The sequence below is a fragment of the Chiloscyllium plagiosum genome, unplaced genomic scaffold, assembly GCF_004010195.1.
Source record: "Chiloscyllium plagiosum isolate BGI_BamShark_2017 unplaced genomic scaffold, ASM401019v2 scaf_4287, whole genome shotgun sequence".
NCBI classification, from domain to species: domain Eukaryota; kingdom Metazoa; phylum Chordata; class Chondrichthyes; order Orectolobiformes; family Hemiscylliidae; genus Chiloscyllium; species Chiloscyllium plagiosum.
In genome coordinates, this window is record NW_025214961.1 from 34846 (window position 1) to 52123 (window position 17278).

General features: G+C 38.6%; 1 protein-coding gene across 2 annotated transcripts in view; it reads left to right on the top strand.

Moving 5' to 3' along the window:
- Positions 1–15111, top strand: part of zc3h14 (zinc finger CCCH-type containing 14) — a 42639-nt gene extending 27528 nt beyond the window's left edge. The window contains exons 8-12 of one of the 2 annotated variants that reach the window (XM_043686657.1): positions 5798–5898; positions 6813–6968; positions 8437–8587; positions 13010–13203; positions 14972–15111. In XM_043686657.1, coding sequence (XP_043542592.1) covers positions 5798–5898; positions 6813–6968; positions 8437–8587; positions 13010–13203; positions 14972–15096 — 727 coding nt within the window. In that variant the 3' untranslated portion in view covers positions 15097–15111. Of the gene's footprint in view, positions 1–5797; positions 5899–6812; positions 6969–8436; positions 8588–8669; positions 9711–13009; positions 13204–14971 lie in introns of those variants that run through there. The other variant, XM_043686658.1, reaches the window with a different exon arrangement.
- Positions 15112–17278: the final 2167 nt, after the last annotated feature.

Here is a 17278-nt window from a genome sequence, read left to right on the forward strand (position 1 = left end):
AAAAATGAGCAAAGGTGAGAGGTGTCTTTGCTGCTAAGTCACTGAAGATTAACATGCAGCAAGCTATTTTAAAGGCTAATAGAATGTTAACCTTTATTACAAGAGGTTTTAAGTACAAGGATAGTGAAGTCTTGTCACAATTGTATAGGAGCTTGTTTAGAATGCACATGTGTGCTGTGAGCAGTTTTGGTCTACTTATCTCAAGAAAGATGTTACTGCCATAGAGGTTATATTCACCAGATTTTGGGATGGCAAGACTGTCCTATGAGGAAAGAGATGGCAAACTGGGCCTGTTTTCTCGAGAGATTTGAAGAAAGTGATACGTACATAGAAAGAAGAAGGAGTAGGGCATTCAGCCGTTTGAGCCTGCTCAGGCATTCATTATGATCATGGCTGATCATCCAACTCAGTAATCTGTCCCTGCCTTTCCACCATATTCTTTGAACCTTGTGGCCCAAATGCTATATCCAACAGCTTCTTGAAATTGTGCAATGTTTGACCTAGACTGCTCTGTAATGATGAATTCCACAGACTTACCATTCTCCAGGTGAAGAGGTTTCTGCTCCATCTCCACCCTAAATGGTTTACCGTGTTTCCGTAGACCATTACCCATGGTTCTGAGCTCCCATGTCATCTTTCCTGCAACTATCTGTCTAATTGTGTTAGAATTTTTTAATAGGTTTCCATGACATTTCCCCCTTATTTTTCTGAGCCCAATGTGTATAGTCCTAACTGATTCAATCTTTTCTATTAATTTAGTGCTGTCATCCTAGGAATCTGTCTAGTAAAACTTTGCTGCACTTCCCGTTTAGTGAGAACATCATCCCTCAGATAAGGAGACTAAAACAGCATGCATTTTTCCCCAAGTGTTGTCCCCACTGGCTTAGTTTCATCTGTTTTGTCCTTTTTTTAAAAAAAATTCTATCTCTTCTGTCCTACTTTGCTGAATTCTAAACTGCTCCCACTCCTTAGGCCAATTTGTATGCATCTTCCCTGAACCTAATACTATCTCAGATTTCTCTATGCCATTTTACTTTTTGCACCAGACAGGAATGAGCAATTTTTGCCATTCATCCATGTGCTCTTTGAATGTTTGCCATTGCCTTTCCACTGCACTTCATATGATCATAGTTTCCTCTAATTAGATTCAGGCCTCTAGTCTCACAATCAGCTACATCTTGATAAAGAATTCTATCATATTGTGGTTGTTTATCCCCAAGGGGCCTCATAATTATATTGCTGATTATTCCTTTCTCATTACACAAAATAGCCAGTCTAGAATGGCCTGTTATGATTCCTCAATGTATTGGACCAGCAAGCCATCATACATGCACACCAGGAATTTCTCCTCTACAGAAATGTTAATAATTTTGAATTGCTCAATCTGTAGAATAAAGTCACCAATAATTACAGATGTTCCTCTATTGCATGGTCTTTAGTTTCCTGGTTAATCCCATTCCTAATATCACTGCACAGTTTGGAAGTCAATGTGCAACCCCCACTAATGTTTTTTTGCCCTTTTGTGGTTCTCGGATCTGCTCATACAGATCCCATGAAGCTAATATCATTTATCACTATTTTGTTAATTTCCTTGTTAAACCAGCAATGTAATTGCTTTTTGTCTATCCTTCCTAAATAGTGGATACCCTAGCTAATTCAGTTCCCATCCCTGGTCACCCTGCAGCCATGTCTTTATATTCCTGACTATATTGTACTGTTTTAATCGATATGCACAATTAATTTATCTACTTTATTACAAAGTGCTATAAGCATTAAGGCACAAAGCCTTAAGGCTTATCTTTTTAAGATTACATAGAGTCATAGAGATATACAGCATGAAGAAACAGACCTTTCAGCCCAACTCGTCCATGTCGACCAGATATCCTGTATAAATCTAATCCTATTTGCCAGCATTTGGCCCATATCATTCTAAGCCTGTCCTATACATATGCCCATTTTGAATGTTGAATCATACCAATCTCCACCATTTCTTCTGGCTGTTCATTAAATACATGCACCAACCTCTGCGTGAAAAAGTTGCCCCTTAGGTCCCTTTTTATATCTTTCCCCTCTCGACTTAATCCTATGCCCTCTAGTTTTGGTCTCCCCCCCCCCCCCCCCCAGTCCAGGGAAAATACCTTGCCTATTTACCCTTTCCATCTATAAGGTCACCCCTCAGTCTCCAACACTCCAGGGAAAATAACCCCAGCACATCCAGCCTCTCCCTACAACTCAAACCTTCTAACCCTGGCAACATCCTATTAAATCTTTTCTGAACCTTTTCAAGTTTCACAGCATCCTTCCTATATCAGGGAGACCAGAATTGCGTGCAATACTCCAAAAGTGACTGAACCAATGTCCTGCACAACCACAACATGATCTCCCACCTCCTATACTCAATGCACTGACTAATAAAGGCAAGCATACCAAACACTGCCTTCACTATCCTATCCACCTACTACTCCACTTTCAAGGAATTATGAACTCACACTCCAAGATCTCTTTGTTCAGCAACATTCCCCATTAAGTATATAAGTCCTGCCCTGATTTGCTTTTCCAAAATGCAGCATCTCACATTTATCTAAATTAAACTCAGTCTGCCGCTCCTTGGCCCATTGGTCCATCTGATCTGAGTTAGCTCTGTATCCAAATGGCTAGTTCTCCCTGTATTCTGTGAAATCAAATCTTGCTAACCAGTCTACCATGAGGAATCTTGTTGAACGCCTTACTGACATCCTTATAGATTACATCCACCACTCTGCCCTCATCAATCCTCTTCATTACTTCTTCGAAAAAACTCAAACAAGTTAGTGACACAGTTTCCCATGCACAAAGCCATATTGACTACCCCTAATCAGTCCTTGCCTTTCCAAATATGTGTAAAACCTGTCCCTTAGGCTTCCCTTCAACAACTTGCCCACTTCCAATGTCAGGCTCACCGGTCTATAGTTCCCTGGCTTTTCCTTACCACCTTTCTTAAATAGTGGCAAAACGTTAGCCAACCTCCAGTCTTCTGGCACCACGCCTGCGGCTGTTGATTATACAAATATCTCATCAAGGGGCCCAGCAATGTCTTCCTGTCCCTTTTCCATTATTTTTCACCGTGTCTCTATTCATCCTGTCCCTTCATTTCTCTGCCTATCACTTTTCCAATTTCCTTTTCTGTCTTTTGTTTTTATCCTTAATTCCACTGCCTGTTCACTCCAGGTGGTTTCAGTGCTCAGTGCCAGCATGTATAGGATGTAGATAAGGTGAATGTCACTTAGGTCTGAGACTAGGAGCATCTTTTTTTAACTTGGAAAGTTGTGAATGTTTTGAATTGGGTGGCATGGTGGCTCAGTGGTTAGCACTGGTGCCTCACAGCATCAGGAACCTGGCTTCGATTCAAGCCTCAGGTGACTGAGTTTGCACATTCTCCCTGTTTGCATTGGTTGTCTCCGGGTCCTCCAGTTTCCTCCTACAATCCAAAGATGTGCAGGTCAAGTGAATTGGCCATGCTAACATACCCATAGTGTTAGGTATATTAGTCTGAGGGAAATGAGTCTGGGTGGGTTATTCTTCGGAGGGTCGGTGTGGACTTGTTGGGCTGAAGGGCCTGTTTCCACACTGTCGGAATCTAATCTAATTATTTACATACCACGGAGTACTGCGGAAGCTCACTGTTTGAGAATGTTTGAAGTAAGATTGGCAAACAAAAATGTATCGGTGACATGCAAGGTTATGGGGTTGGGGTGGGTAGAAGCTACTGAAATGTTCGATTAATCATAGTTATATTGAATGGCAGAGCAAGCTCAATGGGCTGAATGCCCTGTTCCAGTGTTCCTCAGCCCATGTTTCAGGATTGCATACTTTATCAGACTGGAAAAGAATACAAATGAGCAGCATTTATAAAGAAAATAGAACAAGGGATAATCATAAGGTCACGTTATTTCTCAATTTTGGAATGTGAGTATCCTTGACAAGGTTGTTATGTATTACCCATCATGAAGTATCCTTGAATAAATGCACATGCAGGAATACTGTGTAGTCTTTTAATTAATTTTTTTTTGTAGTGAGCTCAGTGAAGTAATACCAGAAAATTATCATTAGCCTGTCAGGTAGTTTTTCTTAATAGTCGTAGAGTCATAGAGATGTACAGCACGGAAACACACTCTTTGGTCTAACTCGTCCATACCGACCAGATATCCCAACCCAATCTACTCCCACCTGCCTCTGCATGAAAGAAATTGCCCCTTAGGTCTCTTTTATATTTTTCCTCTCTCACCCTAAACCTATGCCCTCTAGTTCTGGAATCCCCCATCCCAGGGAAAAGACCTTGTCTATTTACCCCTCATGATTTTATAAACCTCTATAAGGTCACCCTCAGCCTGTGACCCTCTAGGGAGAACAGCCCTAGTGTATGCAACCTCTCCCTATAGTTCTGATACCATGTTTAGAAAATACATCTACAGTTATTTGTAACATTGTGACAAAAATATGTGGTAACTCTTTTCCAGTTTTTAAGAAACAGAACACCAGAAGCTAGCTCTCATGGCTCGATGTAGGAAGCAGAGAGTGATGGTTGAAGTTTGTTTCTCGGACTGGGAGGCCTGTGACTAGCGGTGTGCCACAGGGGTCGGTGCTGGGACTTTTGTTATTTGTTACTTGCATAAATGATGTGGATGTGAATGTACAAGGCATGATTGGAAAGTTTGCAGATGATACAAAATTAAGAGGTATCATTGGTAGCAAAGAGGGTTATCAAAAATTATAGAGGGAACTTGATCAGCTGGGAGAGTGGACTGAGGAGTGACAAATGCAATTCAATCACAGATAAGTCGACCTTTGGAAAGTCAAACAGAGGTAGGACTTAAGCAGTAAATGCTAAGGTCTTGAGGAGTGTTGTGGAACAGAGGAATCTAGGAGTACAAGTGCATGGTTTTAAAAAATGGCGTCACAGGTAGACAGAGTGGTGAAGAAGGCATTTAGCATGCTGGCCTTCATTGATTAAGGTATTGAGTATAGGAGTTGGGATGTTATGTTAGAGTTGTGTAGATTATTGATGAGGCCGCACTTGGAGTATTATGTACAGTTTTGGTCACCCTGTTAAAGGAAAGACATAATTAAACTGGAAAGTGCAAAGAAGAGTTACGAAGATATGGCTAGGACTAGTAGGCCTGAATTATAGGGAAAAGTTGGGCAGGATAGGACTTCGTTCCTTGGAATGTAGGAGAAAGAGGGGTGACCTTATTGAGGGAATAGATAGGATGAATGCATATCACCTTTTTTCCAGGGATGGGGAATTAAAAATTGTAGGGCATGGGTTTAAGGTGAGAGGGGAAAGATTTAGGAAGGACCTGACTGGCAACAACATCACACAGAGAGTGGTGCATATATGGAATATGCTGCCAGAGAAAGTGATTGATGCAGTTACAGTAGCAACATTTAAAAAAAAAACATTTAGATAGGTACATTGATGGGAAGGGTTTAGAGGGATATGGACCAAATGTGGGCATTGGAACTCGCTGAGTGGGTACCATGGTCAGCATGGACCTGTTTGGATTGAAGGGCTTGATCTATGCTGTATTACTCTATGATTCGACTTAATCTGTCGACATTTTTCTCACTTTTACAATAAACAACTCATTTTGACACTTTAAGAAGCTAATAACTTACCTACCACCCCATGGACTTCTTCCTATGTCTATGTATCCTCAGAAAAGACTAATTAATCATAATAAGCAGAGTTTTTTGGTGTTTGTAAATAACATAAGGTTTGAAAAAAAATGAATTTGAGGTTAATATTTTTGCTTTTCAGGCCCACTTTACCACCTTCTAAGCAGGCCAATAAGAATCTAATACTAAAAGCTATCACAGAGGCCCAGAAATCTGTAAGCAAGACAACAAACTATCCACCAGGTAATACTTGTCAAAGTTTCTTTTCATGTGCCCTCTGAATGTGTATAATTGTTTATAAGAAATAAGGCCTCCGGATTGTTATTGGCTCTAATTTGGTTGCTTGAATATCAGTCTTACTGAAGCTCCTTTACATTCAAGCTTAAATCCTTCAATTGTCTTTTGAAACCATCATTGGTTTCAGTTTTACTGAAACTCGAGACCTTTTCTACTCCGTTAAAAAAAATCCTTGATCTTTTACAAGCCAGGTTTGGCAACTTCAAATCGCTGTTTCCTGACCCTTTATCTTCACCAGTACCTCGCAGTACAAAATCTGGCACCAGATTACTGATTTACAAATGGAAAGCAAACAATCTTATTCTCTGTTTCCAGGTGCAAATGGTAAGCAGCAAACTAAGCGGTGCACAAACATGCATTTCCCACATAATATCTATTTTGTGAAATTAAATTACTCTCCTGTTGTCAAGTGCTAAGGATAGTTTGAACAAACTGTATTTATGAAAGAAGTATATTTTATCAAAACCTTTTTAATATTCTTAATCTGGACTTCAGTTTTGGAGTTAGTTATAATACACAATATAATCAAGTAACACTGTATCCAAATTCTATCAAAAATTGTCTTTGGTTTTATAATGCTGATTTTATGAATGTAACTGTTTCTTCAAGTGTGAATATTTTGCGTTACTGTGCAAATGTTGTATCAAAATATTTCTTTCTGATGCTACTTCCTCTTAAGCCCCTCCCAAAGCTGATCAACAGATTTGATTAATGTGTTTTTTTTTAATCAGTGAGGATTTAACAGTATAAGCTAAATTATTAATTCAGTTTTTTCACCCAATGTGTCCAATGATTAAATTGAAATAAGATGAAGGTGTTTTAAAGAAACTACTTTTGTGATCTGTTTTCCTTTTGTGCAGTAGTTTCTCAGAGACAGACTGTCCCTGTGGCACCTAGAACTCGGGCTGTATGTGAAAGCAATGAAATTGAAGTGATTCATGTAGAAGACAAACCAGATCAACATAGCGTGCAACTGCAGATTGATAAAGCTGAACAGCCTGTACAAAAGCTTTACTGTAAGAACCAAAATTACTTTTTAGTCAAGATGATTCATATAAAAATATCAGAAATTGGGATCAGAACAATGATTATTATTCTCCTAAAGGAGTAACTCTATTTCAAAATAACGTTTTCAGTGTTTCCATTCTTTAATGTATTTGTAACCTTTTCAATCTTAGATTTTTTTTTAGTTAATTCTTTCCCACTCTCAAACTTTAAATGTTGAAGCTATTTTGGGATATATCTCGTTTATTGAATGCCAGCACCCCTCTCAACATAGTGAATGTCAACTTAGTGGCCCCTGTCAGATGTCATTTTTCTGAGACTGGGATACATTTGTTCCCCATTTCCTTTGGTGACTCCACATTCAGCTAGCTTGCTGTTGTCTTCTGTAACTATATCCCAAATTAACATTCATTCTTGCTATCCTCCTCTATGCTTTTTTTTAGATTAGATTAGATTAGATTACTTACAGTGTGGAAACAGGCCCTTCGGCCCAACAAGTCCACACCGACCCGCCGAAGCGCAACCTACCCATACCCCTACATTTACCCCTTTAACCTAACACTACGGGCAATTTAGCATGGCCAATTCACCTGACCCGCACATCTTTGGACTGTGGGAGGAAACCGGAGCACCCGGAGGAAACCCACGCAGACACGGGGAGAACGTGCAAACTCCACACAGTCAGTCGCCTGAGTCGGGAATTGAACCCGGGTCACTGGCGCTGTGAGGCAGCAGTGCTAACCACTGTGCCACCGTGCCACCCTTTTTTCTAAAAAAACAAAATACAAAATGCTTTTCTTAAGCATTTTCTTTTATTGTTCTCAAATTTAATCGAGGCTTGTGCCTATAATTTTTTTTCTCCATATAGAATGCTTTATACTGTGTGTTATAGCAGTATACATTGTTGAAGACTACAGAATGTATTATTTGAAAATCTTCCATTCCTTGAAGTTGCAGAACAATTTACCTACATTTCCTCAGGTTAAAAAAATGCAAATTGTTCTTTACACATGGGATTGTTGTTCAGCAGTAGCATGTGCCATACAGCTGTGCTATACATTTGTTTGGCAGTCAGTTATGGATTGTGAGATTGAACTATTTCTGTAGTCAAGACATATATATATGTGACTACCTCTTCGCTTTTTGATCTTGTAAAAATAAACTTGATAACTGTTTTGCTGTAGGCCAGCAGTTCTGATTTGTTATACATAGCCCTCACCTCACAGTTCATTCATGGACATATTTGTAGGAGCACATTCTTAAATCTGTCCTAAAGTGGTTAAGAGATACAAGTGTAAATTACATGCATTGCATTTACCCAACATAGCATATAGCATAATGGAGACTGGAGATTTAGTAAGTGAAAATAAAGCCCGAATTCCCTATTTTTTAATTACATCGCTATTTGTGCTATGGAGTCTTATCTTGCCAGATTTGTTCTGAAGTCTCCATCAAATATTTTATTTATTGATTTGACAGTGAAATCAGTAGAAGCAAGACCAGGTGGTGACACTAGATCATTCATCTTGAAGAAACCTGTATTGGAAGGAGTGGAACCCAAACTCCAGGGAAAAGTTGCAGTTTACATTGAAGGTGTATCAGCAGAACAAGATCGTGTGGTACAAGCCAAGTGAGTACCTTTTTGCCTACTACAAGGCTCAATGGTATCTGGACATAATAGCATTATTCATAGTGTTTTATCGTCTCTTTAGAATGATGCAAATACCATCACAAATAGCCATAAATCAAGGAATGGAAGGAAGAGAGGAACTCAGGAAAATTACAGTCAGCAGGGAAGTGGTACTGAGTAAATTGTTGGATCTGTGAGCTAACAAATTGTTAGAAACGAAATCCAAGATCTTTAAAAGAAGTAATTTGTGAAACATTTGATGCGTTGGTATTAAATTTAAATATGCAATAGCCAGGCATTTGGATACTGTCAAGAAAATTGGGCAAAGTCAATGTTTTTCAGCAATTTTATGGAAGAGAAACCAAGTTTTTTGTAATTCTTTGAAGATGTAATGTATTGGGGAAAAGGGAAACAGGTACTCGGATTTCCAGAAGGTATTTGTTAAAGTTTCACATAAAATATTATTGTGCTTAATAAAAGCTTATTGTGTAGGGGTCAGCACATTAGTCTGGAGAGAAGATGTATGATGAGTTGAGTCCCACAGGGGGTCTGTACTGGGACCTCAACTTCCTAAAATTTACATCAATGACTTGGATGAGAAGAGTGAAGGCTACATTTGCAGAAGACAACAAGGTAAGGTAGGCATTATGCAGTAAAGATGACAAGGAAGTTACAGATGGATATGGATAATTTGAATAAATGGGCAAAAACTTCACACATGGAGTACAAAGTTAAGCAGATGTGAAGTTGTTCACTTTTATCAGGAAGAATAAAAAGAACGAGCATTACTTAAACAGAATGACTGCGAGGTTTAGAGGGATTTGGGTATTTTCTGGTGAATAAGGCACAAGAAGTTAGCATGCAGATACAGCAGAGTAATCAAGAAGATTTAATAGGACACTTTCCTTTTATAACAAGGAAGTTTTCAACAGAAATGTAAGGATGTTATGCTTCAGTTATACAGACCGTTGATGGGGCCCCATCTAGAGTACTCTACTGCATTGGTATCTTTATTTATAGAAGGATGTAAATGTGTTGGAAGCAGAGAAGATTTGATGGACTCATACTTGGTATTAACTGGTTGTCTTATGAGGAAAGGTTGGACTGGCTATCTGCTGAATTTAGAAGAGTAGGAGTTGACTTGGTTTAAATATATAAGATCCTGGAGTCTTGGTAGATTGCATGTGGAAAGGCTGTTTCATTTATGACAGATTCTAGAAGTAGGGTCACTGCTTTATTAACAAAAAATGCTTTTCCATTTAAGACAGTTGAGACTTTTTTTTGGGTCATGAGTCTTTCAAACTGTCTTCTCAAAAAATGGTGGAAGCACAGTCTTTGAATATTTTCAAAGCAAAAGTAGATCAATTCACTATAAGTGAAGGGGTGAAATATTGTCAAGGTTAGGAGAGATTGAATATTCAGTTCAGACATGATCTTATTTGAGCAGGGCCTGCCACTCCTGATTTTTATGTTTATATGAAGCTATAGTGACCACAAAGATGGGAGTGCAGCCAACCTTTTCTAAAGGACTAATACTTTGATTAAAATTTCATGCATGCTTTGACCATTCATACAATTTAGACTATAAGGTCCCAAGCACAAGTCAAATGGGCTTTGTGTTTGTAATAGCAGCAGTGCTCCGTTCCCCTCAAGCTGATTCCTTGTGATACTTCAGAAACTCAACTGCCATTATATTATGCTGAAACTTCATTCACTGGGTGTTGGTGTCACTGGCTAGGCCAGTACGTGTTGACCATCTCTAAGTGCTTTTGAGAAGCTGGTAAAGGCTGGTATCCCGTGACCAAGTCACCCTTTATTTACACGTGCCTAGTACAAGACACTGACCCAGCTAGCACAGAGCCAAATTCTTGAATGAACAGAACCACTGGTACTCTTATTTTATTTTCTACTCCTTAACACTGATCACTCTTGTTTATTTTTTTTACCTTTTATTTTATTAAACCATTCACAGTTTACAAAATAATTTACATTAACAGTTGTATACAGATAAACAGCAATTTTACAAGGGAGAGGAATGGCAAAGCCAGACTCCAAACCCTACCATTCAACCAGTTTTCAGGGAAATAAGGAACCTCAAATCCCAGTTTCAATCATTACAAAACAGTAACAATGACATTTGATCACTCCTGTTTACATCTGTCAGCTAGGTGTCCCTGATTGGACTAGGTTAACAGCCCCCATCATGGAACTCATAGTCTATGAGATCCACCTGGCTGACCTTGTTCCAATCACTACAGTCGTGGTGCCTTGGTCAAGTGGAGTCCATGGCAGTAGGTAAATCCATGTGCTTAGAATAGAATCCCTACAATGTGGACACAGGCCCTTCAGCCCAATAAGTCCATACCGACCCTTCGAAGAGTAACCCACCTCACCAATTCTCATACTCTATTATCCTATATCTACCCCTGAACGCTATGGGCAATTTAGCATGGCTGATTCATCTAACCTGCACAACTTGGCGGACAGATCTGCTTCCAAATAATTCAAAAAGGGCTGCCATGTATTATAAAAATTGTCCGTTTTCTGGTGTACCATGTTTGTAAGAAAGTCCAAAGGGATGTGTTCCATAATTATGCCACCCTGACAGACCCAGTGGATTCTCAGACACCCAGTATATGGGAGTGTTGTCCCTCGCACAATAAGTGAGGATGTTAAAAAGCGTTTTCCCATGTACATCTAAGGGAGATAAATTCAGTGAACTCAGGAAAAGAGAAATTGGATCCACCTTCATTTTGGTCCCCAAGACCCCCTTTATTATTCCTGCCACAGCACTCTAGTACGCACGGGGTCTGTGGCAGGACCACAAACAATGAGTGAGGGTACCTGTATTTATTTTACACTTGGGACACAATGAAGACGCACCCTGCTTAAATTTCGCAAGACGATCTGGGGCCAGATGAGCTCGATGAAGAATTGACTTGCAAATGGACTGAGGTCCTATGTCCTCTCAAGTTTTTGGAGTGGTCTCCACCCCTAATTCTATCCTATATCTCCCAAAATTGCTTGATGTCTCCTGAGAAACCTCCTACCCGCAACAATTAAAGTCTCCCTCTATAATAATATGCTGCGATGCCAAGGCCATCAGATTAGTGCATCAGTCAGAAATTTAAGAGGGTGGGCCGGAGGACAATAGACATTCAAAATACCATATTCCTCAACATGTATAAGGGCCTTTAACACAATCTATTCAATCAAAAATACATTATTAAATGAGATGCTGATGTTTCCAAATGGAAGGTTTTGCACTTTTACACTCAATTAAGCTCCTTGTTGAGTACATTGTAAGTTCTTTTAGCATAATAAGATCCTACTCCATCAGTCTTATCCTCTCATAGCTAATGCTTAGTGAAAAACATACACCAGTTAATAGCTTATTTCATCTATTGTTCCATTTTAAAATCATTGTAAGTAATGTTCTCAGCTGTCTGTAAATATTAAAAACTAACTTTTGGGACCAATATATAGAAAGTCCAAAAATGTTGCAAGAATCATGTTCCCATTACCCAGAAATACTTTTGTTTACAATGAACTACATCTGCCCCTCATTCTTACCTGGGTTTTCAACTGGCTAAGTTATCTGACAACAAGAGAAACATAACAGCTATGATCGAATGGCGGAGCAGACTCGATGGGCTGAATGGCCTAATTCTACTCCTATATCTTTTGAGCTTATGTTCTTATGAGCAAGAATCCCTTACATTCTTCATTTTAAAAAGAACATATTTGATTACATGTAATCTCATTCCATTGTTTTATGTCCATACCCTTGCATTTTCCTCAGTTTTTATATTAGTAAAGATATTCCAGGCCAGATTTCTGGGCGCACAGCTTGCCAAACTAAGCATTCTTTTAACTGACATTCTGCTTGCTGTCACCTAATCATCAATATACAAGGTTATATTTCTTTTAATATCTTGACTTTTACAGCTAGTTCTTTACGTGATACCTTTGCCTCTTTTTCAAAATACAAGCTGTTCCTAGGTTAGAAGCAGGTTCCGTTCCTCAGTCCATTCGCAAGTCGATTTGTATGCAAGTAAGTACTAGTGTTATAAGTCGGGCATTTATAAATTGGGGACTCCCGCACTTACTTGCAGTAATTCTAGTATTCTGTTCCATGATCTGACTTCCTTGAAAAATTCACTTCATTCAACCTTGCCTTATCTCAACAGATTATTACTAACTGTCCTCAATTAATCTTTTAAGCATCTACAAGAAAAATAGTGGCTGAAATGGTGTTTCATCTAATTATTAAAGCAGCAGCTTTAAATGAATTCCTCAGCTACTATGCAGAAACAGTTTTTTGTTATATCTGTATTGAATCATATGTCTTGTGAAATATATAATTTAAAAAGTTCAGTTAGCTTTGTTATTAATTAATATATTTTTAAAATTCTTTGATAGAGATCAACGTGACTCTGAGGAATCAAGTCCTAAATTTATTGTGACATTGGATGGCATTCCCAGTCCTCCTGGATATAGTTCAGAACAAGAAGAGGAGACAGAAATAATGGAACAAGGGGGTCTTCTGCAAGAGGCTGGAAGGAAATACAGATTGTCAGCACAGAATGTTGCTGAGCCATTGAAGGAATCTGATGGTAATTTTTAAAAACTAAGGAAATGTCAATTGGCCCATCAAACTTGATTTATTCGTAGTCCAGAAAATTTGTTAATTCATTATTTATATTAATTTATTTTCTTTCCTTTACCATCAAGATGTCTGTTGTTTTTATTGTTAGAACATTGGAAGGGTATGGGCGGGGAGAAAGAAGTAATGCATTGAAACTGTAATGTCCTCAGTGTTCCATGATTAATATTAATCTTACTTCATTCTAAAAGGTTATTTGATCCCGGATTGATTTTCTTTCTTGGATATTTGTACAAAAAGGACAGTGTGGAGGAAAGATGTGAACAGCAGACTTTGGGATGACATTTAATTTACAGAAGATAAAGCAAAGATGAGCCAAGAGTCTTGAAGTGGCAGAAACAAGGATGAGGATTTCAACAGCAATTAGTTGGGGGCAAACAATGCTTTCATGATGGAAAGTGACATTTGTGATTAAAGAAGTCAGAAACTCAATTGTGGTCAAATTAGATGCCTAGGTTGTACTAGTCTGCTTCAGCCTGAGATGATGGCTGGACAAGTGGTTGGATTTGGCAGGAACTGAAAGTTATGCATGCAGTCTTCCCAGTGTTTAGGTGGAGGTAGTTGTGACTTATCCAGGACTGGATTTCTGATAAACAGTCAGACAATGCAAAGGCATTAGGGAAGGAAAGGTAAATAATAGAATGGAAACATTGGTTGTCATCAGCTCATGAAGAGTCCTATTCCATGTCTGCAGGTGATATTAAAATGTAACATATAGGTAAGGAGGTCCTAGGATAGTTCTTTGGAGGATTTAGTGGGAATCTGTGAGGAGGTGCTAGAAGCCATGTCAGGATAATATTTACCTTTGATTAGTTAGGTAATGGTAAAGTCAAACAATAGCAGTCCCACTGTTCCAGATAATGGAAGAAAAGCATTTGTACGATGGTTAACTGTGCTGAGTGTTGCAGAGGAGATCATTCATTATGGAACGGAGTTGTATTTATGATTTCAGCTGTTACACTCCTGTGGCAGGATTGAAATTTAATTGGACAGATTCAAACATGAAGTTGCATGGAAAGTAGAGATGGATATTTGCGGTGACAGTGGGTGAGAAAAGGTAGAAGGAGAAAGGGGATGGTTTACAGGGACACTGGACTTGTGTACAATTTATTGAACTGTCAGGGTAAGGGTCTGGAAAGGAGGTTGCTTAGGAAAAGGTTTCGAGGGAATCTTCTCTGTGTAAATGTTTTCTGCAAACTGAAGTTTAGAAAGCACATCAGGATCAATTGTCATGGTGCTAGGGAAGAGATTTGGAGATTGGATTGGATTTACTATATATTGGAAAACAGCTGAATGAATTGTCTTGGGGTCTCACAAGCTTGGTCTACTTATTCAAGATTAGGTGGTGATGCAGTTATATTGTTCTTCAGGTTGCATGGGTGATTTTAGCAAAGAAGGTGAAGCCGGATTCCAGATTTGCTGAATCACTGAGTGGTTTCCTCTGTTGGACTTGAAGAAGTGGTGACTGAGGCTGGGGGATTCAAGGAAATAGAAAATGTTAAAGATGTTTTAAAAAATATTTTAAAAACTGAATTCAATTTGAAACAGTAAAAAGAATTATGCAGAGCTGTTTTTGGAAAGTCATTTTGTAAAACCTTTAAGTAATAAATCATTATAATTCATAATCCTTGTTTAAAAAGAAGAATGTAATGCTAAAACATGTTGATTCAGTGTGAGCTTAATATGTTGAATAAAGTTCTGTTTATTTTCTACTTTAGAAGAGATTGATGACCACAACTTTCAAGTAAAACGGCAAAAAGTTCTAGAGCGATGCAAGTACTGGCCTGCATGTAAAAATGGTGATGAATGTATGTATCATCATCCTGTAGCTTCATGCAAGTGAGTACCTTTTAAGAAAAAGCACAAAATACTCCTGTTTTATGACATCCAGGATTCTCGATTTAACTTCCATTGAATGTTTGTTTCTGTCTTTGCTTTTGAGTATTAATTAACTGTAGGCTAAAACAATGCTTCAGTGGTGGCCTGCATTTGTTTTTATTAACTTGGGATTCTTAATTGAAGAGGACTAAAAGATTTTCAAGAAAATGAAAGGATGCAATGGTGCTTCACTTTGCTCGATTTTGGCTTTGATTTTGTTAGTGTGTTAATTTGGCTAACAGAACAGTTTTAAAACCAATTTAACAATGATTTCAGAGAAATTCGATACATTTGACATAACTATCTTTGAATATGGAGCTGTTCATAGTTATGATTTGAAAGCTAATCTACAAAATAAAACATTAGTCGGCAACAATTTCTTTGGGGACCATTTTGATGCTGACGCAAATTCACCTCTCATAAATTCCACAAATGTGAAAGAAATTGACATCTTGACTGTGAAAATTCTGTTCAAATATGCAGGGAATTTGTTTATTTGGACTTTGGTGATTAATGTACCATATTATCATATACCACAACCATAGCAATCTTTAAAGTTCTTTCCACCATAGTACAACACTCAAGTCATTTCACGGGTCCATTATAGAACAGATGATGATAAAGAGCTACATAAAGTGATGTTAGATAAGATCGTTAAAAAGTTTATCTGATGGAATAGGTTGTACAGAACTGTTAAGATTGAGGTTTTTGAAGTTTCCTTTAAGTTATTTTTTTCTCTCCCTTTATTTTTGGTTCTTCTGAAGTGGACCTTTGGGCTGTTGAACTGCTAAGGACTGTGTAAAGCCAGCTGGAATATGATTAGGGTTGAATAGCTTGCAGAGTGAGGCTTCACTATGGATAGAGATGGGAATGGGAGGACATTAGTGAAGCTTAACCTAGGGCCGTGGGAGCAAGATTACATCAGGGCTGCCTTGGATCCAGTATAGAATAGAATATCCCTTATTGTGTTGAATTGTAGTGGAAGAGGAAGGATGCTGGATCAGACAAGGCTGAGGGGGACCACAGGGAAGCGAGGCTTGATGAGGATGAGAATGAATGAAACTATCTATTATTATATCATGTATGAATATCAGGCTCTGAATTTACAGGAACTGCAATGTGTGAGTCACATGCATAATCCTGCCTGTGTCAATATCAACAAGAGATGGCCTGTAATCGGAGGTGAAAGGACCTCCATGCAGTTTGGGAAGGAATCTTAAAAAGTGTGAGAAAAGGAGAGAGAAATATTTGTCAGTAAGAGAAAACCAGAACTTGGCTTAGACAACTTCTGGTCTGAGGACATTGTTACTGAGTTGATGGGGTGGTTACTTCCATGTTTTTCATCCCTCCCTCATTCTCTTTACGCTGTCCCTAGATAGCAGCTTGAACCTGGAAATTGTAACTCAAATATTAGTTGTGTGGAATCACTGTGAAATTTGAAGGAGGAGTTCAGTGAGGAACTTGCCCATCAGGTTGTTGATTTTCCACCAAATTCCCTTTGCAAGTTTGTATTGTGTTTGCAGAGAAATTATGTAATTTTTTTAAGTTGTGTTTATATTTTGCCTTTAAATAACTACCATGTTCAAGATCAATTCACTGAAATGTAAGGGTAAACACAGACATTGACTCCATCCAAAACTGGAATCAGTGAGGATTGGGTGAAAACTCTGCCGGTTAGAATCATATCTTGGCCATAGGAAGATGGTTGTAGTTGCTGGAAGTCAGTTATTTCAGCTTCAGGGTATCTCTGCAGGAGTTCCTCAGCACAGTGTCTTAGACCCACTCATCTTCACTGTTTCATCAATGATCTTCCCTCCATCATGAGGTCAGTGTGCAGTCATCAGTGATTATCCCCACTAATGTTCAGCATTTACGACGCCTCAGATGAAGAAATTAGACTGGGGGCAGTTGTTTGAGGGTAAATCCACATGTGACATGTAAGGAGTCTTTTAAAGGCCAGTTGATCAGGGCCATCATGATCCTGTGAAGTTGAAGGCAATAACCAAAATGGGAAAAGGGTACTGAATTGGATGATCAGCTGTGATGGTTTTGAATGGTGAATCAAGCTTAATGAACTGGGTAAGACTGGTCCTCGTGTGAAAGTGCTTAATTAGGGGAAGGCTAATTACAACAGTATTAAACAGAAA